This window comes from Danio rerio, chromosome 14 (genome assembly GCF_049306965.1).
Source record: "Danio rerio strain Tuebingen ecotype United States chromosome 14, GRCz12tu, whole genome shotgun sequence".
In the NCBI taxonomy this organism is placed as follows: domain Eukaryota; kingdom Metazoa; phylum Chordata; class Actinopteri; order Cypriniformes; family Danionidae; genus Danio; species Danio rerio.
Window position 1 is genome coordinate 30,701,924 of NC_133189.1, and position 24,990 is coordinate 30,726,913.

Consider the following 24,990-nt stretch of genomic DNA (forward strand, 5'->3'; position numbering starts at 1 on the left):
TTTAAAAAGAATAGCTACAAAAAATATTCGATGCAGCTTACTGGTATAAGGTGCTATGGTGAGCTATTTTTAGAACAGGCCCGCAGGCAACTCATGTGATCATGTGGCACCGTTGATGACCCCTGAATTAGATGCATTAATAAACTCTTCCAACAATAAACATTCATTAATTTTCCTTTGTTTCCCAGAGATGGGTTGCGGCTGAAAGGGCATCCACTGCTTAAAAAGGTGCTGGATAAGTTGGCAGTTCATTCCGCTGTGGCAACCCGGATTAATAAAGGGACTTAGCCAAAAAGAAAATTAATGAATTATTTTCCTTTGGCTTAAGCCCTTTATTCATCAGGAGTCTCCACAGTGGAATGAATCGCCAATTTATCCGGCACATGTTTTACAAAGCAGTACTAGAAAACACCCATATACTCTCACATGCATACTCATACACAAGGGCCAATTTACTTTATTCAATTCGCCTTTAGTGCACGTCTTGGACTGTGGGGAAACTGGAGCATCAAGAGGACACCCACGCAAACACAGGGAGAACATGCAAACTCCACACAGAAATGCCAACCGACTCAGCCAGGACTCGAACCAGTGACCTTCTTGCTGTGAGGCGACAGTACTAACCACTGAGCCACTGTGTCACCAATGTTAAACATAAATAATTATTTAAAATAGTGACATTAATTACAAAGCATAAAACTGAAAACTACTGAAAAGTAGTTTTATTTTGAAAACAAACTTCACAGCCAAGGCACCTATTACAACAATATTTCATTTACATGCATGTTTTGAACCATTTCAACATCATAGATCAGTGCTTGCTCAAGGATGTCGTCCTTATCCTGGCAAATGTCACATAATTCAAATATACAATCAAAGAAAAAACTAAACAATAACAAATGTATGCCATATTTATAACAAACATTAAAAATGCACAGCATCCTTCTTGCAAATACACACAGCAATAATAAGTTATCAGTTGGCAGAAATGCCGCAGGGAAGAGTTTTTGGTTTCTGTTGTTGATATTGTTGTTGTTTTTTATGATAGTGCATAGCAACATAACAAATAAAAGAGCCCGGTGCATTATGTAAGCTTTTTTCCACTACAATGCTCTGCATGTACATCACTGAGGCTTTGGGCATATTCTGAATGCCAGTCCCTCTGGAAAATCTCCCGCAGCTGCGTCTGAACAGTCTGCTGGCCCTGCCCGACTGCAGAACCTGTCTGATTCACAACCAGCCCAACCCCTGCCGTCTGGGTGAAGTAATTCTCAGACCAGTTGGACGTTCCTGGAAAACACAATACAATAACAGGATTATGAATCTGACACTCGCTTTATTTTAAAACCCACATTCACAATGCTGCAATTGTGAATCTAGACATGGACTGTTTCTGTTGGCAGGTTTTCATCATGCAGTGCCAAACCTGCCGTCAGGTTGCTGCAATATTGAAGTGAGATCATGCTGTGAAATGAGTGCACAGGGAAACTGCTAACATACCGATGTAAACAACTCGATCAGTCACCATGTACTTGGCGTGGTTGACGCGTGCGAACGGAATTCTCTGCTGCTCTCGTGTTGACGGTACTTCAAAGACTTTCTGTGAAATTAAATGTTCACGCGTGAAATCCCCAGTGATGCCTGAATTTAAAAAGCAAAATGCCCAGAGCATGCTAAACTCACGATATGTATGTTGCAGCTCAGAGGCGGCTTGTTGAGAACCGATAAAGACTGGAGGAAGACAAACATGGCACCAGGAGACTGATTCCAGCAACTGACCAACAGCCTGACTTCAACACCTCTGGTACAAGCAGCCTCACGGAGGGCCGAGTCAATGAGAGGCCAAAACCTACAAGACATAAAATACATTATATGCGGAAAGAACACAGTAAAAACATAAGCAAAAATGAAAAACATCACAATAATCAAATGTATGACTTCTCAAACTGATGATTACCGAATGGGGTCTGTGAACTCGGACATGGGAAGGTAGTCCATCACTGACACATAAATGAGCCGTTCAGCATCAGCAATTACTGACAGGATGGTTGACAGGTCATCAGAACGCCCATATGATGACAAAGGAGGAGGCGAACTCTAAAACAACAAGTCAAACATTTTCATGTGATATTGAAAATACATTCACCGGCCACTTTATTAGGTACAAGTAACTAGAACCGGGTTGGAACGCCTTTTGCCTTTAGAACTGCCTTAATCCTTCATGGCATAGGTTCAACAAGGTACTGGAAATATTCCTCAGAGATTTTAGTCCATATTGACATGATAGCATGACGCAATTCCTGCAGATTTGTCGGCTGCACATCCATGATCTCTTGTTCCACCACATCCCAAAGGTGCTCTATTGGATTGAGTTCTGGTGAGTGTGAAGGCTATTTGAGTACAGTGAACTCATTGTTATGTTCAAGAAACCAGTCTGAGATGATTCAAGCTTTATGATATGGCGCTATATCCTGCTGGAAGTAGTCATAAAGGGATGGACATGGTCAGCAACAATACTCAGGTAGACTGTGGCATTGACACGATGCTCAGTTGGTACTAATGGGCTCAAAGTGTGCCAAGAAAATATATCCTCACTATTACATCACCACCGCCAGACTGAACAGTTGATAAAAGTCAGAATGGATTCATGCTTTTTATGTTGTTGATGCCAAATTCTGACCCTACCATCTGAATGTTGCAGCAGAAATTGAGAGTCATCAGGCCAGGCAACCTTTTTTCTAATCTTCTATTGTCCAATTTTGGTGAGCCTTTGTCAAATGTAGCCTCAGTTTCCTGTTCTTAACTGACAGAAGTGGCACCCAGTGTGTTCATCTGCTGCTGTAGCCCATCCGCCTCGAGGTTCAACATGTAGTGCATTCAGAGATGCTCTTCTGCATACTGTTCATTCAGTTACTGTTGACTTTCTATCAGCTGGGACCAGTATGGCCATTCTCTTCTGACCTCTGGCATCAACAAGACATTTGCGCCCACAGAACTGCTGCTCAATGGATATTTTTCAGACATTTTCTCTTTTTCCGGCCTAAACCCTAGAGATGGTTGTGCGTGAAAATCCCAGTAGATCAGCAGTTTCTGAAATACTCAGACAAGCCTGTCTGGCACCAACAACCATGTCACGTTTAAAGTCACTTAAATATCTTTTCTTCCGGATTTCTATGCTCGCTTTAAACCGCAGCAGATAATTTTGACAATATCTCTATGCCTAAATGCTTTGTGATTGCCTGCCATGTGATTGGCTGATTAGAAATTTGCGTTAATGAACAGTTAGACAGGTGTACCTAATAAAGTGGCCAGTGAGTGTAGAAATTAATGAAAACATTTAGAGGCCATGTACACTCACTGTCCACTTTACTAGGTAAACCAGTTTAGCAAAGTTAAAATCAATCACATGGCAAAAAACATTGATTTACTGGAATTTTCACCTACAACCATATTAAGGATTTACAATAAATAGACAGAAAAAAAAATATCAAAGGAGCAGCAGTTTGGTGGGCAAAATGTCTTGTTGATGCCAGCGGTCCGAGGTGAATGTCCAGTCTATATCAAGCTGATAGAAATGCCACATTAACTCATAAACCATGTCATAACTGAGGTATCATATAAATCGTTAGAACCGAAAAGTGGAAGTTTGAAGCAGATGAGCTACAACAGCAGATCACACCATATGCTATTTCTGTAGGTTAAGAACAGGAAACTAGACTTACAGCTCACAGTGGTCCACCAACATTGGACAACAGAATACTATAAAAAGCTGTCTCTTTTCATGCTGTGACATTTACATGATAGGGTCATAATTTAGCTTAAATCCTGCTTCGTATTAATGGTTCAGACTGATGTTATGGTGTGGGGGTATTTGACTGGGCCCCAATTGAACATTGTTTAAACAGCACAACCTACTTTAGTGTGTTTGCTGACCATGTCCATCTCTTTATGACCACAGCGTACACATCTTGTGATGGCTTCCAGCAGAATAACACAGCATGTCACAAAGCTCAAAGCGTGTCGAGCATAGTTCTTGAACATGACAATAACTTCACTGTACAGAAATGGCCTCCACAATCACCTGATCTCAATTCAATTAATCTCCTTTGAGCTGTGTTGAAAATGGAAATTTACATCAAGATTGTGCTATTGAAAGTTCTACAGTGTTATGCTATCATGTCTGCATTGAACCAATTCTTCAGAAATGTTTCCAGCAGCACCATGTTGAATCTATTCCAAGGCTGTTTCGTGGTGCAGATTTAAAAAGATGTACCTAATAAAGTGGCCAGTGACTTAATATTGTGTGCCATTTACACTTTCCATGCAAAGTATTATTGACAAAGCACTGTTTTTCAGAATTTTAAAAGTGTCACCATGACAAACAATTTTACACACAAAAAAAAGACAGATGGAGCAGATGAAAATGAAACAGTATAAGAGCCAAAAGATGAGTGGAAAAGTGAATAGGGTCATTAAAATGATTGCAAAACATGCTCTAAAAATATGAATGCATATTGTGAATAGGGATAACAAAACAACCACACCAAACAAATGGAGTCAACTTGTGAGAGAAACACAACTCACAGACAAATAGACACGTGCAGGGACACCGTTGAATTTAACAGCTAATGGGTACTTAGAACTGGAGAGAGCGGAGAAACGGCCCGGCCAGAAAGGAGGTAGAGATCCATTCTTCTGAGCGCCGATGTCCCAGTAAACGTCAAAAATTCGTGAAGCGTCCTGCGCTAGACAGCCGCAGTCTTCTAAAGCCACTCCAACCTCTTTGACCTATTAGAAATATTGATTATAATTTAGCACATACATTAAAAATTGATTCATTTTTAATGGGTTTTAATTTTTAATATAATAGCCTAATTAATTGCACTATATAATAATGAATACAAACATTTTCTTATTTACATGGTCATAGAGCAATGATGGACACAGTTTACAGAATCAGATGTACCTGGGTAAGAGAACGCCAATCCATGTTTGCACTTCCTAAATATACATGTTTCTTATCCACAACCCATAGTTTAGTGTGCAAAATGCCTCCAGTGATGCTCTGTAGGTCAACTCCCCTGACCTCAGCCCCTGAGAGAAAGCACAGAGCAAGTAAGCTGAAAGAAAATGGCTGCATATCATTCATTCCGAGCCACTGAAGCATTTACCATTTTAAAAGAGCACCTATTATGCTTTTACCTTTATTTACCCACATGAAAGCTACAATACAGTGGATTGTAAATGTAAAAGGTTTACAAAGTTACAAAGATCAAAGTGTACAACAAAGTATACGTCATTGTATTCTGAAGAGAAAGATCCTAAACAGCCTAAAACAAACTGTCAATACTTACAGTCTTAATTCATGTACAAACCTCAGTAAGTTTGTGACAGATTTGCATAAAGCTAGCCTATAGTCTTTATGGGCTTTCTTTGAACACTTTTTACTCTGACTGAGCTGAGCTGAAGCCTAAATAGCTAAAAACGCGCTAAGACGGCGCTGTTTTGTGCACTGCCAAAGCAAATCCACTTTGCATGCACGTCCAAAGGATGAGGGCTTGAACTGATCTGATAATCCAACACCAGTGTTACTGTGTACACAAGCACTGAGGAAGCCTTTGAAGCTGAAATTCAGATATGGTCATGTGCTTTTGTTTGCAGCACGAAATGCAAGCAGACCAAATACAAAAGACTAGGCCCTTAAAAAAGGGTTTTGATAGACTGGATGAGTTTCATACACTGCGAGAAAGAAGATTGCACAGCAATGTTAAATATGTGAAGTGTGTTGACCTAGGATGGAAGTAAATCTATTGTAGAAGGCCTGCGAAACTCAATTTAGAATCGTTAAAGGTGCCATAGAATGAAAATCTGGATATATCTAGGCATAACTGAATAATATGAGTTTTACCAGTACATGAAATGACATATCGTGCTCCTCAAACACCATTGTTTCCACATTCTCATGTAAATCAACAGACTGAATTATACAAGCCAAGTAAAGTCAGTAGGACCATAGCTTAAGGAGCAATAGGAGTTTGATTGGCCACAAAGTTTTCTGGTGATATTACAATTATTGTCAATAATAAAAAAAAATCCCTTATTTTTAAGTTTATCTAAGCTTGCATTATACTTACTAAGATGCATGTTGAATTTTTATTTTGAACACAAGTTCCTAAAAGTCCTGCGAAGGTCTGCATAAGGTCTGTTTAAATGTATATTTTCTTAGTTTGATGTGTATATTGTGAAATGCTGCACATTTCTACAGTGGCAACAAACATTGTAGAATGCTGAATATAAGTGTTTAATGAACGTTTATACATCAGGTCACTCAGATCTTACTGTTTTTGTCTGGAGTTTAAAAATAGCAATACACTTGTATAACTCATCTGTTTATGCAGAGGTCGATATTAATTAAAACCCACAAAAAACAACCCTAAATACATCTCTGTCTACCCCTTTTGTCAAGTATAATTATAATTTTGCCTATATTTCATCCACAACACAGCTCAGAAGCAAACTAGATGGCTAGTTACAGGTTAAGGTAGCTTAAAGATAGCTCACTCACTCATTCAAGCTAAAATAAACCACGTCATGACTTCAGTTTGTCATTGAACAAGGAATCTACTTATTCTGTTAAAATATGTATTGACAACTTAAGTATGATTATTTTGCGTGTGTGTATTTCAGAGAATATTTTACAGAGTATGTTTGTGTGTGATCATCTGTAACTGATACAAGCTGCAGAGTGTCATAGCAGAGCTCATTAATATTAAAACACTTCCAAAGTGGTTGGTCAAAACCAGCCATATCATATTAGGGACAATTCCTAGAGTTGGAAATGGACACCAAAGAACATTTATTCATTTTCCTTTGGCTTAGTCTCTTATTTATCAGGGGTCGCTACAGCGGAATGAACCGCCAACTATTCTGGCACATGTTTTATGCAGCGAATGCCCTTCCAGCTGCAATCCAGTACTGGAAAACAAGATACAAACCTGTCTAACACACATTTACACACACTCATATAGACTATAGCAGTGGACTTTGGACAGTGGGGGGAATCAGAACACCTGGAGGAAACCTACATGAACACGAGAGAACATGCGAACTCCACACAGAAATGCCTACTGCCCCAGCCGGGACTCGAACCAGCGACCTGCTTGCTGTGAGGTGACAGTGCTAACCACTAAGCCACCCCATTAAAGAACAATATGTTCAATTGTATTAAAGAACAATTTAATATACTGTATCAATGTATTCTATATAACCTTTAAGTATGCCTTCACATTCTGAATGCAAACATGCAATAAGCAAGCAGTTGTACCTGTTGCTACCAGTTCATCGGTGTCTGCAATGTATGGCTGAGGGGCGTTTACAGCAATCTTCAACTTCACTCCTTTTGGTTCAAGCTGCTTCAGTTGGTTAAACACTTTTTTTCCCTGTTGAAATGATACAAATTATTATCCGTTCAACATAAACAGAAACGTTATTAGCCATATCCGATTAGATCATATTATGCAGGTAGTAAATGTTCACGAAACTTATGAGTGTGTAAATTCATAATTATGCATAGTTAAATATCCACAAAACCACATACCAGCACAGACGAGGGCTCTGTAAGCCCCAGGTCTGAATCTCGAAGTGTGAAATAGAAAGCAGCAATGTGGACAGAGCTGTTTGCTTTGTTTAGTAAATTAATCCAACTTTCTGAAATGCTTGGCAGGTGTGGCGAGCCGGAGGGGAAGTTGAGGCCCTCAGGGACGCTCTCAACAAGCGTAAGCCTGATAAGGAACGTTTAAAAACACATTTAAACAATAATGTCTCAGATTTGTAAATTTTAATGTTTAGAAATATTAAGAAGTCATATTTTGTCACCTGCAGTCAGATCTGCATGTCTCTTGAGCCATCCAGAAACTTTCCAACCAGTGGAGCTCCAGTTGCGACATCAGTTGTGACACAGATTTAGGCACTCCATACTGCCAGATATGCAACGCAAATCCACCCAAAAGAAGGAGAACAGATGGCAAGAGCCAGAAACATGCACAGCTCCTTCCTTTTGTCTATTAAAACAATTCAAAAATCAATTTCAAAAAATAAAGTTGAGCAAATATATAAACAGACACTTTTCCAATAACATACATTTAGATTTATTTTAGCGACAAAATTGCAGTTTTGTGATAATTTAATTTTATACATATATTTTCTGTTGAAATTCTGATCAGTCTTCGAGGACAAAACAAACACTTTAGGGCGACTAGTCTCAATTACTTCATGTTTGCATACTTATGCAAAGCAAAAGGTCGAATGAGTTCAGAGAAAGACAATTTGTTCTGTAGGCTTGTCTTGCACTTGCAGTGTATTTCTTTTTTTCTCAGTATTTTAGTTTTGTTTTCCAGTAAAAATATCTAAAGACATACAGTGTTATATTAAGATATTAAGTCCGGTTTTCTGAAAAGAAGAAAATTCTTATCACTTTGTCCTAAACAAGAATAAATATCTTGAAAAAAAAATTCTCAGAAAAAAAATAATTAAACCAAAAGCTAAACAAGATTATTTTAACCCTAATGGCAGATATTTTAGCTTATTCAAAGCAAAACCTTGCTTTATTTTGATGTATCTTTCAGAAAACAGGTCTTCAAGTCTTACATATTTAAGTAAGTTTAAAGTAACAAATTAAATGTATAAATATTGTAGTATGTTTAGATATTCGTACTGCAGAATCAAAAAAATAATAAATATAGTATATTTCTAGCAGATTTTTCAAGGAGTTTAATATTTAAGATTATAAATTTGTTGTCTTTGTATGAACACATTAGCATGCTGCTAGGACCATTAACTTTGTTTATTGCATGTTATGAAATATGTTTCAACGCACCTTTGAGGGTGTAAATGTCTTGTCTTTGGTGTGTTTTATGTGAGTAGATTTGGCTGGTTTAATTTGCTGTTCAGTTTCTTTAAAACATTTTTTACTGTCTGTAGGCCTCTCTATCTTGGCAGTCTCATCTTGACCACTAATTATGGATGCATCCTCCTTCTTTGGAATAAAGCATTGCTTCCCATTATTCTCTACAACAAGATTTTCTTCTGTCCGACATGGTTGAGATGAGGTTTCTTTTTTTATGTCTTCTCTCAAAGTTTCTTCACAATCTTGACCAGAGGCTTCATTTTCAGCAGAAGAACAGGAACTCAAATCCTCTACAACAGCCCCATGGGCTGATATGTGCTCATCTTCTGAGACAGCCTCCCCATTTTGGGTTTCAAACTCAGAAACGGGCTCTACAACATGACCAGACGTCTCACATGTACTCCTGAGTGGGGGTCGTTGAAGTGAAACATCATCCTGATCAGAGTCCTTTGTAATCTCAGACTTTTGATCAAGGCATTGATCTTTTTCATGAGCTAAAACAGTGGGGGTGTGCTCCAAGATATCAGTTTGAGAGAGATCATCAGCAGGGTTTGTATTTAAACGAGCTGATGGAATGGGCAGTGCTGTTTCTCTCCCTGCGGATACTGACATTTTCACTCTTCCAGCCTCTGTAAAGCCAGCTCTCTCTTTTTGGCTCGGCTGGCTGGACCCATCTATCTTCGGCGATGACTCTGCATTCTGGATGGTGACTCGCTTGCGGCCCACTGAGCTTTGAAAGGTAGGGATGCGAGACATTGGCGGTCTCCCTGCTTTGCGGGATTCCTCTGCATCATCCTTCCTCTCCGATGTTGCTTTCTCATTCTCTTCCTCATCTGTCATATGTTCAGCTGATCTACGTCCTTGTATCTCCTCTGGCTCCTATAATATTAATTGAATGCATAAAAAACACAATATCATTGTATAATACACTGCACAATTCACATAATGTAACACACATGTAATGAATTAGTCATTTGCATATATTATGCACTGCTTGTTATTATTACATTTAAAATGCATAGAGTATTTACAATGTTGTAAATGTAAACAGACAGACAGACAGATACTGTATAATCATGCACAATAATCTCTTTATTTGACTTTACTAAGAATATAATGGTGTACAAACGTGTAATGAATATGGAATTAAATTTGTTTGTATATGTAGTCTTTATCCGTTGGAACACATGTATATTATTAATTATAAAACTGTTTTACACTACAAGATAGACAAAGATAGACAGATAAACAGGCTAATAATACACATGATAATGTAGTTCGTATATAAACGTGTTTGTATTGTATTGTAAATGCATAAAAGTTTGTTTAATTGTCCATAGATAGATAGATAGATAGATACATAGATAGATAGATAGATAGATACATAGATAAATGCTCCTTAATGTCTAAAGCTTGTTAGCAAGTAAAACGTAAATACTGTAATTACCGCTAAAAGACTAGGAAAGAGTTTACTGCTTAAATGCTAAAGAAATAAGCAGTAACCGTTTAAAACACTAACGTTAAGCAAGCAAGTTTGAAACCCCGGTTAGCACACAAGCTACTCACCATAACCACAGCCGTAAACTACTGCAAATGTATCTGTTACGAGTGACTCTTTTAAAAATATAAAGGTGTAAACAAACGTCTGACGAACGCAGCGCGAGGAGATAAACGTGTTGTCGGACCAGTTAGGCGTTTACAGAGAAGAGAAGGGGGTTTGTAAAAGCGATGCTGCCTCTCTCTGCGACGTGGCTGCAAAACTACAACAGTGCGGTACAGTGAGTAATGAGTGAGAGAGAGAGAGAGAGAGAGAGAGAGAGAGAGAGAGAGAGAGAGAGAGAGAGAGAGAGAGAGAGGAAAAAGTGAGGAAGAACAACCTCGCCTAGTAACACGCAATCAGTTCATGCATTATAAACCGCTCTGACTCACAGCCTGCGAATCTGCACAGACCGCTTCTGCGAAACATTGAATTTTTGAAACGACAAGTTATTAAAAATATATGTTTTTTCGGTCCTTAAACAAACGGTTAGGCTTATGTTTATTTTGTGTGGATATTTGTTTAACCATTTAGCGATTACCTAATAAATCTTGTTCTGAAATGCAGACAAAAAATGATGATGACGAACAGGAATAAATGACAGCTGACATGACGGTTATTGATGGCGCAAAATTGAACTAACCGCCGTTTCCTGTTGTCAACAACAGGAGTGTGACTTTGACTAAGGGCTCCCCCACCGGCCATGCGCGGTAATGCAAAGTTTTTACCTCGTATATCCTGTATTTTCAAATTAATAATAGGCTATATTTTTTTAATTTAAAAAGATCGATTTATTTAAAAAATGTTATGAGTTATAATGATTTTATTGGAGATTTTTAAGTGATGACAAAAATGATATAAGTAAATCCAAAGTAAATATATTTGCAGATATAAATAGAAATTTGAATAATGTTAGATATGAAGTGTATGCCTATGATACAAAGCAGGATCAAAACATTATCTAAAGAAAAAAATAACAGAAATATCACACAAACTGAAGAACATAAAAAATAGATGTACAAATTTGAAGCCGTTTGGTGTAAGATCAAAGAACAAAAAAATAGAATAGATGTGTGAGATTCATATTCCTCTTCTTGACAAAAGAACACATTGAAAAAAAATTGGTTTCATTTATTGAAATATTCATTGCAAGCCTGTGTTTAAATGGTTTTCTTTTATTATAAGTATTGTATTTATCCTCTTGAAATTCATTTATTTATTTTCTTGTCGTCTTAGTCCCTTTATTAATCTGTGGTCGTCACAGCGGAATGAACCGCAAACTTATCCAGCACTTTTTTACAGAGCGGATGCCCTTTCAGCTGCAACCCATCTCTGGGAAACACCCACATACACTCATACGCTACAGACAGTTTTATCCAATTCAACTGAACCACATGTCTTTCGACTGTGGGGGAAACCGGAGCACCTGGAGGAAACTCACGCAAGTGCAGGGAGAACATGCAAACTCCACACAGAAACGCCAATTGACCCAGCCTGAGGCTCGAACCAGTGACCTTTTTGCTGTGAGGCGCCAGCACTACCTACTGCGCCACTGCGTCACCCTCTTGAAATTTAGCTGCCATTTTCCATATGGTAGATTAATTATATTATTATCATTATCATCATCATTATTATTATTAATGTTTTATTTTTATTATTATTATTATTATTATTATTATTATTATTATTATTAAATATTGTTTTTATTATTGTTATTATTACTAGCAGAAATGTTTCTCAAAAAATATTTGTGCCATTTTGATCCCTCGTAGCCTCTATAACAGAGATGCAGGCCAGAGCTGGCCCTTTGTATCCTTTGATTTGGCCTGTCAGAGGAATAAATGATTGGGAAGGGTCAGGGAATGCCTTTAACAGAGATTCTCATTTATTAATATAAGCTTTTGTTAGTTGGTTTATTGTTGAGCAACAAAAAATACAATTAAATGATTCAATTAAATGTTGTAAATGAATCAGATTTTTTTTTAAAAAGGTACACACTTTCACTTAATGAATAGGGGGAAAAGCAGAAGACATCAGTGTGCAAATCAAGGCAAAGGCAGGTTCAGCATGACTGGCGTATTCAGCATTGAACTCCATTGTTTTACAAATTGAATTTTATAAAGTGGTTTTATTGTAATAAGTTTGTTAACAAAAATGATAATGCATTAGTAAATACGGTTGAAGTAATTTTTGCTATTCATTTATAGATATTTTGAAATAAATGAGGAAATTACCCATGGCAACTTTCCACAGTTTGTTATATTTACTTTCAGCTCAGAGCTCTCTATCAAGCTTAGATTTTGGCTCTTTATAAGAAAAGTTTGGGCACGCCTGCTCTAATAAGTTAAGTAGTAAGTTTTGTAAGATTTTATGAGAGACCCATACTGTTGCCTGCAGACCACGCCCACCACTAGTGACGCTACAAACGGGGCGTGGTCTTTACAAGAGAAAAAAACTTTTGTTTACGTTTCTCATTACCAGCGAGCGCCGCTTGATGTCGCCATCAGCGATGAGTCGGTTTGATAACGCAGTGCATAAACAGGAATGTGACCCAAGTGATGAAGGAAAGGATTTACAGTATTTGTTGCGTCTGTAACACTGTATTAGTCGTTCATAAGGTATAGTTGAATCTATTAATTTTATTACATTAAGGGGATTTTAAACGTGTGTGTCGCTTATTTACATCAAAAACCGGCTCGACTTGTGAACTAGCAAATCGATTTTAAACTCAATCTAGCTACGTTAGCCGCTCAGCTAGCCACTTTAGGTCATTCTGAAGTTATTATTGTTCAGATTTTAAACTGTTATAAATTAGGTAAAAGTGAAAAGTGTTATAATTTGTGACGTTACACAAATTCTACTCGGAAGATGAACCTTTTTAACTTGGTGAGGAAACGGTTGAGCTGTCATCGCGTCTGTCAAAACCCCTGATCATTTAACGTTACAGTTAATTAGGAGACTTTGTTTTCGGACGAGATGTTTTTATTTTCTGTTTTGCAGTCTGCGTGAATCAGTGTGAATTGTTGAATGTAAAACTTTACTGCGTTTTTAACAAACGCTTTCGTTTTTGTTTTGAAGGTGCTGATCACAGATTATCAAGAGGAATTCTGATAAAGGCATTTCAGACTTTCGTCGTCGTTTTTTTAAAACCTGGATTTATTAATATTATGTGATAATAAACAAATCAGACAAATGATAATTCATAATATTACAGTCAAACATGGCTGAGTTTTGTTTAATCATTTTACTAATATGAAATATCTTGACATTTTACACCGGTTTAGTTTACTTTTATTTTAAGGCTTTGTGTATTATATATTTTTAACATTCCTCATCACAATGCACACTTCTGTTCCACCGTCCCCCATGAGACCAGCCGTGGCCCCATCAGTGCAGTTGGGGGTCACGGTTCTCTACACCTGTCTTTATGGGGGCTTATTTCTAATCGTATACATTCAGCTTTGGCTGCTTTTACTCTTTCGACATAAACGCTGGAGCTACCAGAGTATATTTCTTTTTCTTTGCCTGTTCTGGGCTGCGCTTCGCACAACACTCTTTTCGTTTTATTTCCACGATGCCCTTGCTGCCAACCATCTGCCCACTCCGCTCTACTGGCTCCTTTATTGCTTCCCAGTTTGTTTGCAGTTTTTCACCCTGAGTCTCTTCAACCTTTACTTCACTCAGGTAAGACAAGTGAAGGTTCATAAACAAAGATGTCATGTGTTTGCACAGTTGAAGAACCAATCCACTCCCTAATAACAATATTTCATTTTGACAGGAGCTGTTCAAAGTTAGAAGTGTATTCAACATAGATCCCAGCAAAGGACTGTGAGTACTTTCACATACATCACTAATTCTCAACCTTTTTTACTCCATTGTGAATAACAGTATTCAAGGGCAAGGCCCTGAGACCTTTCTTGTTGTTTGTGATTTACTGAATAGAATAACATTCTACTTACTCACATTTTACTGAAACTACAGTTGCAAAACTATTAAACCCCCTTATTTTTTTCTTTTTGAATATTTCCCAAATGATGTTTAACAGATTCAGGACATTTTCACAGTATGTCTGAAAATATTTTTTTACTGGAGAAAGTCTTATTTGTTTTATTTCGGCTGGAATAAAAGCAGTTATTAATTTTTTAAAAACCATTTTAAGGTCAAAATTATTAGCCCCTTTAAGCTATATATTTTCTTGTTCTACAATAACTTTCCTAATAACCCTATCCTGCTTAGTTAACCTAATTTACCTAGTGAAGCCTTCGAATGTCATCTAAAGCTGTAGAATTGTCTTGAAAATTGTAAAATATTATTTACTGTCATCATGGCAAAGATAAAATTAATCAGTTATTAGAAATTAGTTATTGAAACTATGATGTTTATAAATGTGTTGAAAAAATCTTCTCTCTGTTAAACAGAAATTGGGGGAAAAAATAAAAAGGGGGGCTAATAATTTAGGGATGCTAATAATTCTGATTGCAACTGTATTATTAAAAGTAAAAAAAAATATATATATATACTTTAGAACTTTACATAACTAGCAATATATCAGATATTTTTTATAAAATGTCAAAAATAATGCAATAAAATGTAGATATTTAAAAAAGTAGAAACATTAGATTTTCAGAAAAAAAACTTTTGCTGAGGGAGAGAATTAAAATAAATATTTTATTTATGAATTTTTTTATTGTTTTTACTTTGTTTGCTTATTTCAAATCATTTTAGAAAGGATTTGGTTTCGGTCTGCAAATAAAAATTTTATTTAATTAGATTAACTTGTTATATAAATTGTACAAGGAACTCCAGTTGGTACATTACATATTACACGTAAGGAAGTTTTTGTATTAATAAAGTTATAATAACAATGTACTGAGTTTGGTTTACACTTGTTTATAAAAAAAAATATTTAAATCCTGTTAATAAACAAAAGCATGCTGTAATTAATCAAAAATGCCTTTATCAGTCAAGAACAGGTTAAGTAGAGTCAACAGTTTTGGACATTTAATTACTTTTCTGAGGTAAATATTAAAGGACGTGACAAGCTGCTGTATTGATGTCTGTCTGTTGTTGAAACACTGGTTGAGTGATTACATGACACATCATGATACGGAAGTGCATTGTTTCAACATACCTTCTGTTGTTCGGTGATGTTTATTTTATCCTAATGCAATCTGTCACAGAGCGCCACGTGATATTTATTGTTTGAAAATGAACATAGTTTGAAACCTCTATATTAAAACTGACTGAATTACAAAGCTTATTTTGAGTAAACAGGTTAGTACACATTATAGATTTTTAAAAAATTCCTCAACTGAAAACAGTGAAAGATAAATTTTGGGGGATTTAAATATCAATATTACTTCATCACAATGAGAATCAATTATTTAGTAGTTTGCTGTGCTGACAATCACTGCTGTACATGCATATTAATTGATATCATCTGTTTAATGAGACTTGTGTGTGTTTGCGTGTAAACTTTGACTTGTAGACGGACGGCTCGGTGTGTGTATGCAGCCATGAGCGTCATTTTCCTGTGTGTCAACATAGTTTGCGCGAGCCTCGGACAACATGACGGTTCTGGAAAAGCTGATGAAAACACATGGAGTCTGGTTCTGGTTCGGGTGCTGGTGAATGATCTGCTGTTTATTCTGGAAGCTGTGTGTCTGGCCACATCTCTGCTCCTGTTAACTCGATCCTCACTACCGACTACCCCTTATCTACACAGTAAGGTGCATACTCAACGGCTAATTCTGCTTTCATTTAATATCAACAAATGATATAAATGTGTAATCACAAGTGTGATGCATTCGGGTGTGTTGTTATAAGGAAGAACAGAAATCATGGAGGACTCCAGGCTCAGTCTTGCATGTATTTTAGTAAAAAAAATGTTGAAGTTTAAATGTATTAAAAGCATTGCTCACCCAAAAATGACAATTCTGTCATTATCTACTCTCCCTCCATTGGTTTCAAATTAGGGTTGGGTGATGTCAGCCTATTTGGCATTGTATGATGTCCAATTTGAAACATCACGATGGACGATGGCATTGTCGTCATAGGCGGCGGTGAATTAATTATTTATGAATAATTAATTAATTCATAATTAATTATTTGTAGCCTACAGTTTCAACTCCCTGACTCGCATGGTTTTTGATTTACCCATAACCAAATCATAAATAAATAAAGATAAGTTAACACCTGTCAATCACTTTTTCCGCAGGACTCTGGCATGAATAGGCAGAGTGATCTGTGTGGTTATAATGGCGTCCACAAACTCGCTAAAATACTAAGTACAAGCGTGAAAGTGAAAGATTAAAGCAGTGTGCTGACGCTGTGACACGTTACCCAATATATTCAACAGAACAAAGAGTCGTGAGATAGACAAGATTAATTAAATATCATGTTTAACAACTATAGTGAGATGCGATCCAGCAGTACATCCTTGATAAACTGTCCGATATGCACTGCTCTCTGGGGTTTTGTTCTCATAGCGCACTGACTGCTGGAGCTCAGATGTGCGCAGACGCTGCAGCGCATGAGTGTGTGTTTGTTTGTGGGCCTTTTCAGTGGTATATTGTGGAGAGAGAGCTTTTCAGAAATGCTAGGTGAAACGCCAGTGTGGACGTGAATTGTTTTCGATCTAAAATGCCATTTTAAAACTAAGACGTAGTGTAAACGGGGCCTAAGTGTGTATTTTTCGCAAGCGGGTTGGAGGTGGAGGATCTCATTGTCGGCTCAGCATTGTGATGTCTAGTGGTCATTGGCGATGGATGATGGCATTGTCTATTGACCCAACCCTATTTCAAACCTGTTTGTTTTTCTTTCTCCTGTTGAACACAAAAGAAGATATTTTGAAGAGTGTTAGAAACTGGTAAATAGGGATGCACGATATATCGGCGGCCATATCGATATCAACCAATAATTGCTATTTTTAATGTTATCTTTATCGGTCCGACATCAAAATTCAGCTCATATCTTTAAGCCGATATATTAGGTAATTGTACAGAACTCCCTGCCTTGCACACACGTGGGAACTTGTTCAGATTGGCTGGTGTATAGGCATAAAGTTTCCAGTTCAGCTGCACTATAATGGAACTGTCCTCAAATTGTTTATTTCCTTCAAAGTCCGTTCTTTCTTTCTTATCTACGGGACTCCGCAAAACGCACATGCTTATATGTGTTTTTAAAATTGGGGTGGATAATAGCAAATGGAATTGGCATTTATTTACCCACAGAAGAAATATTTCATTGCTAAAGTCTAGGGATGCTCCGATCAATCGGCTGGAAATCGGTAATCACATTTTATGACTTGATCGGCACTCGCCAATCTGGCAGATCTCATTAACCGATCGCTGAACCGACTGATTGTTTATGATTTTTTTAATGTTTTTTGCGCAGAGGAGATGCATGTGCGCACCCAGCAGCGCTACATCTAGTGAAAAGAGAAATGATGCATGGGGTGTGAGCGATTGCTGTTCTTCCAACACAGCAGCTAAATACAGATGTGGTGTGACCTCTGTTCATACAGTTTATTGGCACGTCTTGCGCGAGTGATGGTCTGAAGCATTGTATAGCCAGTGTTTTGAGCTGCCGTAACCGGTGTTTCATGCAACTGTATGACCTCTGCTGGAAACTCCACGAGTCTCTTGCATGTTCATAGCTGATCCATGAGACCCGCAAATCATGGTGATGAGAGAGAACATTTCTCTAGAGGCACATCGATGAAGCATTACAGTTGTTAGGTTAAATGAATAGATATAACTTTCTGTAATATACTTATTGCAATAAACAGAAGTGTATAGGCCTATTTCCTTTTAGTAAAGAAGTTACATATTTATAGGTGTGCATTTTAACTTACCGAAAACAGACATGTGAGACATTTTAAATGATTATTTCATCATTTGCATTGTATATCATTTTTCTTACCATTTTTAAATTTTTTTTTGAATCTGTAAAACTGCTTTTGACCATGACATGTCCACACTAAATGGTTATAAGAGACATGTTTAAGGGATTATATGCAACATTCTTTATTCCTTTAGGTAAGGTGAGTTTTTCCACATACTTCGAGGGAAAATGTGCTTTATGCATTAGCATGTAATATCGCAATAGTTACTTCGTATCAGCTTCAAAAATCCTGATCAGAGCATCCCTACTAAATTCTTAATGCCATGCTTCTGAAAATATTTTCATTATTCCATTAAATTAAACACAAATAAGATGAAATGTTTATATTCTGTGTCTTTGATGAAGCAGTCAACGCATGCTGGCACAACTTAAATCCACTATTATTAACTGATGTAAATAAAAGATAAATAGCTTTGTGTAAGCATGAGAGAATTTTGCTTGAGTGTGGTAAGACAAGTGTCAAATGACTAACAATTGTACATTACTGTAACATTTTGTTTGAGAACAGTCGAGCTGGTTTCAGTTCTTTCATTTTAATTTTATTTAAAGTATATTCATTTAACTTGTTTATTAATAAAATCTCGTTTTGTTATTTAACCCATTATTTTTATGCATCAGTCAGTTTATTTGCTAAGTGAAGAGAAGGAAATCCTTGGCAATTATTGCTTTGTTTGCTTTGAGTAGCTTGTTCTAAGACCAGTTCTCACTTTTTATGAAGTTTTTAAAATAAAATCATTTGTTCACTGTGTAAAAATATACAATTTTTAAATATTTATATTTATCGGCTAATATATCGGTTATCAACCTCCAAATTTAAGACTTATCGGTTATTGTTATCGCCCCAAAAATCCATATCGGTGCATTCTTACTGGTAACCATTGACATCCATAGTCTGTTTGTTTTGTTTTTGGCTTGCAGGATTTCTGTCGGACTGCGGTTTTGGGAGCCGGTGTGATCTTGCTCTTCTCTAGCAGGGCTTGTTACAATCTTGCGGTGCTGTTTTTGTCGAACGATCATAAAATCGAGGCCTTTGACTACGACTGGTACAACATCTCTGATCAGGTGGGCCTTTTTGTCGGAGGCTAATTGAAAAATGTTTTTTCCTGTGACTGTCAGTCTGAGAAGTTTAATGTCCTCCTTAAAGGCTGATCTTCAGAGTGAGCTAGGAGACAGAGGATACATCATCTTCGGAGTTGTTCTTTTCATATGGGAGCTGCTGCCTACCAGTCTACTTATCCTCATCTTCAGAGTTCGCCAGCCTCCGCAGGAGAAGGTGCCATTTTTGTTTGACTAATATGCTATTGTTGAAAACTGCAGAGACAGAATAATCTTTATTATATTTTTTAATTTAAGAGTCATTAGCTGTTTCCATTCACCTATTTTTATGCGAATTTTGGAAATGCGCATAAAAAATGGTTGATGGAAATGCCAAGATGCGAATTTTGAAAATGCACATAACTGAGTAGGATCAACGTTTTATTCAATAAAAAAAGATGCACATAAGCTACGATGGAAACACTTTTACCGAACAAATTCCAGTGTGCGCATTAAAAAAATTTATGTAATTTTGTTATAAAAGATAAAGATAAATATGATAAAAACGTGTGTGAATGGACAAACCAGCAGGCTGAGCACACTGTAAAACATCTCAAATGTTGTTTTGGTCATTCAAAATCACCTTAACCATTTCAGTATTAGTGTTATTAAATTATTAATGACCTCCAGAATTGTCAAGAGCATCTGTGCTCTGCGTCTGACACCTTCAAATGCGTGTTCATTGTGTGTCGACATTGTCTTCTGAGGCGCAAGTCAATTATTAAATGGAGAAAATGCCCACGCAGTTCCTCCGACTGCAGCAAGTTCCGTTTTTTACTGTTTATATTTGGTGCCAGTTAATCAGGAAGTGACGATTTCTCTTTGACTACTTGGTTGAAACTACTGTTTTATTTGCAAATTGTTTATGTCGTATTCTAGAAATGTGCATAAATTTAATTAGCATGTTTGGATAAAAACATAGATATTCACATCAAGGACTACAACTATAATGATAACGATATACAGGCCCGGATTAAGAATTCAGAGGCCCCTGGGCACAGTGTCTTGTAGGTAGAGATCTGCGCGGGACTAAATTTTGTATCCGGCTCCCGCCAGGTTTTAGTCCGAACCCGACTGCTCCCGCTTATATTCAGCACTTGTTATCCCGCTGCCCGACCCGCCCCGTTTTCTACCTGCTGCACCCGTTCCTGCTAACAGGCGGTGGGGAGAAAAAAACCGGCTCCCGTGGTACAGCTGCAGGAATGCAGACCTCTACTTGTGGGCCCCCTACCTGGTCGCACCCCTATTGTTAAATTAAAGAATAAGAATAAAATAATATTTTTTTTATAAAATTAATCTATAATGTATTACCCGCATTTTAAAAGTAAATGATATTCAGTATAATGATAAACGTATAGTCTACTGAGATTTAACTAATTTTTAAAGCATTTAAAGCACACTTTGAAAAAAATATACTAATACAACTAGTGAAAATGAATGGATTTTAATATACTTGTTCAAGTTCACTGATGCAGTACTAAAAATATATATATTTAATGGTATTTTTAATGCATAACTTCTACAAACTTTAACTGCATATGATTTGGATTTAACACCTTTCCAATTCAGTTCTATGAATCTGAGTCTTCTATTATACAGACACTTATTAATGATTCCTACTTGTGTTCTTCGTGATGAAGAGTAGGCAAAATCTGATATGTAATGGGGGAAAAGAAAAATGAGTTCATCAGACGCTAGATTTGAACTGGGTTCATGATCGCGCAGAAACAAGTTGCCTTTACGAGCTACGCTACTCACGCTGCTGTATAATGCGCTCTTTAGTTATGTTGTCTCTGTCAATGAAACGGTGATGGGCGGGAATCACTCAATTAGCTTATTCCACTATTTGCACTATTTGCATTTAGCCTAAATAGACTCTCCAAAATCAGCATTTCCCCCCCGCGCAGGGGCCACAAGTGCGCACGGGCCTATGCCCATAATGCCCGTCGGTTAATCCAGCCCTGATGATATAGCATGTGAACTAAAAAAGATTAGCCACACCAAAACTGTATTGATATTGAAACAAATATATTAGAATAAAATGTCCTTTCAAACTTTTTATTTAATGAAGACATCCAGATTAAAGCGTATCACAGTTTCTAGAAGCAGAAAGAATTATTCAGCATTAAAAATAATAGTAAATGTTGCATATTGTGAAGCTGAAGACTGGATCGATTAAGCAAAAAATTCAGCTTTGCTGTTACAAGATTAAATTCCATTTTTAAATATATTCAGTACATTTCAGAAATAATTATAACATCTCACAGAATGTAAATTGTTTTGTATTATTAAAAATTAAAGTCTTTAAAATTCTATCAAAAATTACAAACAGTCTAGTTTCATATCTGCTTTCAATAATAAAATAAATTAAATCAGAAAGTTTGATTTGAGAAATGTTTTTTAATAACGTTTCATTCATCTTTCTGTTCAGAGGAATATTTTTAAATTGAAAGAATTTGCTGTGGAGTTTAAATCACTTTATATCATAGACACCGTATTTGTAAATATTTGGACTAGAAACTAGACAAAAAAATCAAAGTAAGAAAATGTTTTTTGTAGTGTAAAAACCATTCAAATACAGTATGTGGTGTACACCAAATCTGTTCACTATAAACAGGTACATCACCACCATAATCCCCTTTATACTGCTCTGACTAAAGTGTAAAGACTAAAGACAAAAGTCAGTGACACAGTTTGTGCTCTGTATCTGTATCCAGTGACAATGGCAGTGTTGAGTCACTAACCTGTTTGCTTTATTTATTTTTTCACCAGAGCCGCAGTCCTGCCATATTAAGCTCAAGAGGCTCACGCTCATATTTCTTTGACGATCCTCGTGGAATGGATGACAATGATGATATGGGATCTCTCTGGACTCGCAGCATCAATCCTCACAGCAGGTATATGTGTTCGCTGAGTATTACTGCTCAGATATGGTAGCATTAATACAGTCAAACTGTAACTTATTCACACACATATCACAGTTCACACTTTTTAAAAAACATTTTCATTTCTAACCAGTGATTCGATCTCACTCATACCATAGAAATTTTGCCTCAGTATAAGAGAAGTACAGCTATCGCCTACTAATGTCTACGTCCAGAGCAGGTTATATTTATAAGATAAGTTGCAAAGTTACTTTGGTTTCTGGAACTGAAGGCTGAGGTTATCTACTTACCTATCCTCGAAGACCGGAATATGTTGATGTGCTCTCTCTGAAAACTGAAATGAAATAATGAGTAGGAGACGGGGCTTTGTTTTGCGCACCATTCCCTCATAGTCAATTAAAGGTAAGAGGGAGATGGCAAAGAATATTGTGGCTGAAACTGTCAAACTGACGTCAACAGAAAAGGACGGCCACTGCAGATCATACCTGTCAACATTGGGATGTGAAAATAAGTAATATGCCCACCATAATAAGGGAAAATATGCTCATTTGGAGCTGTTTCGTTGTAAATAAACAGTTAAATGGTCAGTAATAGGTTTTATTATTATTTACAAACGAAAAAATATCATACATTAGCAGCAAATAAATTAGACAGTTCAGCTTATTAAAATGAATAGCTATTATGAGGAAATAGAATCAAGCTGTCAAATCTCAATCCGTTTCTTCACTGTATAATTTACATATTCTGATTAAAGAGCAACGAATGAATGATTGATTTAGATTTTTTATGTTTCATTACATCAAACAACAGAGGTGTCACTTTAAAAATGCACACATCTAACGTTATAATGAAAGTTTCCGACTTGTCTCTTTAGATATTATTATTATTAGTTATGTGTGTATCTGTTTAAACGCATCCAAAACCCAGACTTGTGCTCCGCTTCAAATCACGAGTACAGAATCCATTTAGGAAACAGCGTCTATTCATCACTATTAAGCGCGTCAACAGCGCTATATGACTGTTTTGAGGATGGCCTATGAAGGGGAGACGGCACCTGTAATGGAAAGGAAGCAAATCCCGCCGTTATGTTTATTTCAAAGTGTTTCATGCCTAAACAAAGCGGACGCACAGAACAGATTCACAATTAAGAGCAAGGGGCGACCCCTGGTGGTTCGGTGGTAGGGGTTGTGTATAGGGAGTCTCGATTCTCTATGTTTATTTGCCACCCTTCAGAGAAACACTAAAATAACGGGGGAAATTTTGGAAAATACCTGTACGGGATGATAACGGAATAGAACTGTAAAATACAGGAGAATCCCTGGAAAAAGAAAGGGTTGACAGGTACGCTCCAAATTCAAAAGCAATCAGACTCTGATTGAAGATGACCAAAATATTTCAGTGGATTAAATTACATTTTTTGTGGATTAAATTCAGATTTATTGTTCATCTAAAGAATACCAATATGCTCTAGCAAAATAAACGTTAGGATTTTAACTCACCTGATAATATTACATAACCTGCTTTCTGGAACAGGCCTCCAGTGTCTAGATAAGGTTTGACTGTAGTCTCAGTTGTGACATTGTCTCTGGTTTTGTTTGCAGCTGGTTTGGCTCGAGTGAGACGACTCCGCTCCTCTTCAACAGGACAGATCAGAGCAGTCGACATCACTCTCTATACTCCACTCCACAGACCTGACCTGACCACGATGCGCTGCGGCAGAGATCCTCCTCTCATCTTCTCAGGCAACAGTACAGCATTACCTCTTCCGGCTTGAGCAGCTCAGTAGCGTTGTTTTGCACTAATGTTATTATGCATCAGAAGCGTCTGTACTTCTGAACTTGCACCTTGATTTAAAAAGATGACCACAGCTAGACTAGAAGCTGATGATGATGTTGATGATGATGATATAAGGGACCAGTTATGATTGTTACCAAATGTATCTTTTTAATCATTGATGAAAGCTATTCTCTATGTTTTACTAAAGGATGTCATTTTTAATGGTTCATATATAGGAGCAGTAATTTTGGGACAAAGCTTGTGCTCTGATATTTCGCAATGTGTTTTTTAAAATAAAGTAATTTAATCTTTGCGGTGCCTACACGTCTTGTCATTTAGTTTTAGAACTTCAATAAATAGTGTTGTAATAAAATAAATGATGAAGAAGAGAAGAGAACCCAGTCCAGGAGACTCGAAACAAGCAGAATTCCTTTATTTTGACGTGTTGGTTAATCTGCATTCATAAAGCGTCTTCAAGAAGTCCATGTGTCTGCAGAGCCAACTGGAGGTCTGCAATCTGTGAGTTTTATCACAAGTCTGATTTGAGACAAAGCTGTTCTGTCTATGATGTGTTCTTAGGAGGAGGGGAGATGGCTAAACAAAGCATGCAAATTGAGTATTGGAGTCAGCACGGCAAACTGGCATATAGGTGTTAGAAATCGGCCCAGCTACGGACCACACAAGTTAATCAACAAAAGGGTTTCTTTAGCATGAAAGCATCACCGAAGAAAAAGGCAGAGTTGTGAGCATTAAAACAGTGTGCAAAGGATGTTCTGGAGACAGAAACCTTCTGACAAGTTGACCGACTTAAGAAGACCATAGACACAGCCGTGCTGTGGAACTGACAATTTGCATTACTTTGGAGAAAGTCAGGAAAGTTCAGGAAA

The 24,990-nt window shown here is 37.0% G+C and overlaps 2 protein-coding genes across 10 annotated transcripts; one reads left to right on the forward strand and one right to left on the reverse strand.

Annotated features, from left to right (window-relative positions):
* Positions 1–707: 707 nt before the first annotated feature.
* Positions 708–11,082, reverse strand: pld7 (phospholipase D family, member 7). 4 transcript variants are annotated; one of them, XR_012389778.1, is made up of 11 exons: positions 10,984–11,082; positions 8,876–9,784; positions 7,876–8,060; positions 7,598–7,781; positions 7,325–7,439; positions 4,967–5,094; positions 4,637–4,788; positions 1,958–2,097; positions 1,684–1,849; positions 1,501–1,600; positions 708–1,290 (listed from the first exon to the last, which is right to left on the reverse strand). XR_012389778.1 is itself a non-coding variant. In XM_068213340.1 (11 exons), the coding sequence occupies exons 2-11, from the start codon at positions 9,743–9,745 to the stop codon at positions 1,085–1,087; spliced, it is 2,298 nt and encodes a 765-aa protein (XP_068069441.1). In that variant the 5' UTR covers positions 9,746–9,784; positions 10,984–11,082; the 3' UTR covers positions 708–1,084. The 4 variants fall into 4 exon arrangements, 2 of the variants coding, with proteins under 2 accessions (XP_068069441.1, XP_005173237.1); XR_012389777.1 differs by lacking the exon at positions 10,984–11,082 and adding an exon at positions 10,472–10,669; XM_068213340.1 differs by having other exon boundaries at positions 4,585–4,788.
* Positions 9,489–24,415, forward strand: gpr137 (G protein-coupled receptor 137). Of its 6 annotated transcripts, none has more exons than XR_012389467.1 (8): positions 9,489–9,644; positions 13,521–14,126; positions 14,221–14,270; positions 15,931–16,166; positions 19,266–19,409; positions 19,492–19,620; positions 22,215–22,339; positions 23,929–24,415. XR_012389467.1 is itself a non-coding variant. In XM_073921333.1 (8 exons), the coding sequence occupies exons 2-8, from the start codon at positions 13,782–13,784 to the stop codon at positions 24,020–24,022; spliced, it is 1,128 nt and encodes a 375-aa protein (XP_073777434.1). In that variant the 5' UTR covers positions 9,489–9,644; positions 13,521–13,781; the 3' UTR covers positions 24,023–24,415.
* The last annotated feature ends 575 nt before the right edge of the window (positions 24,416–24,990 follow it).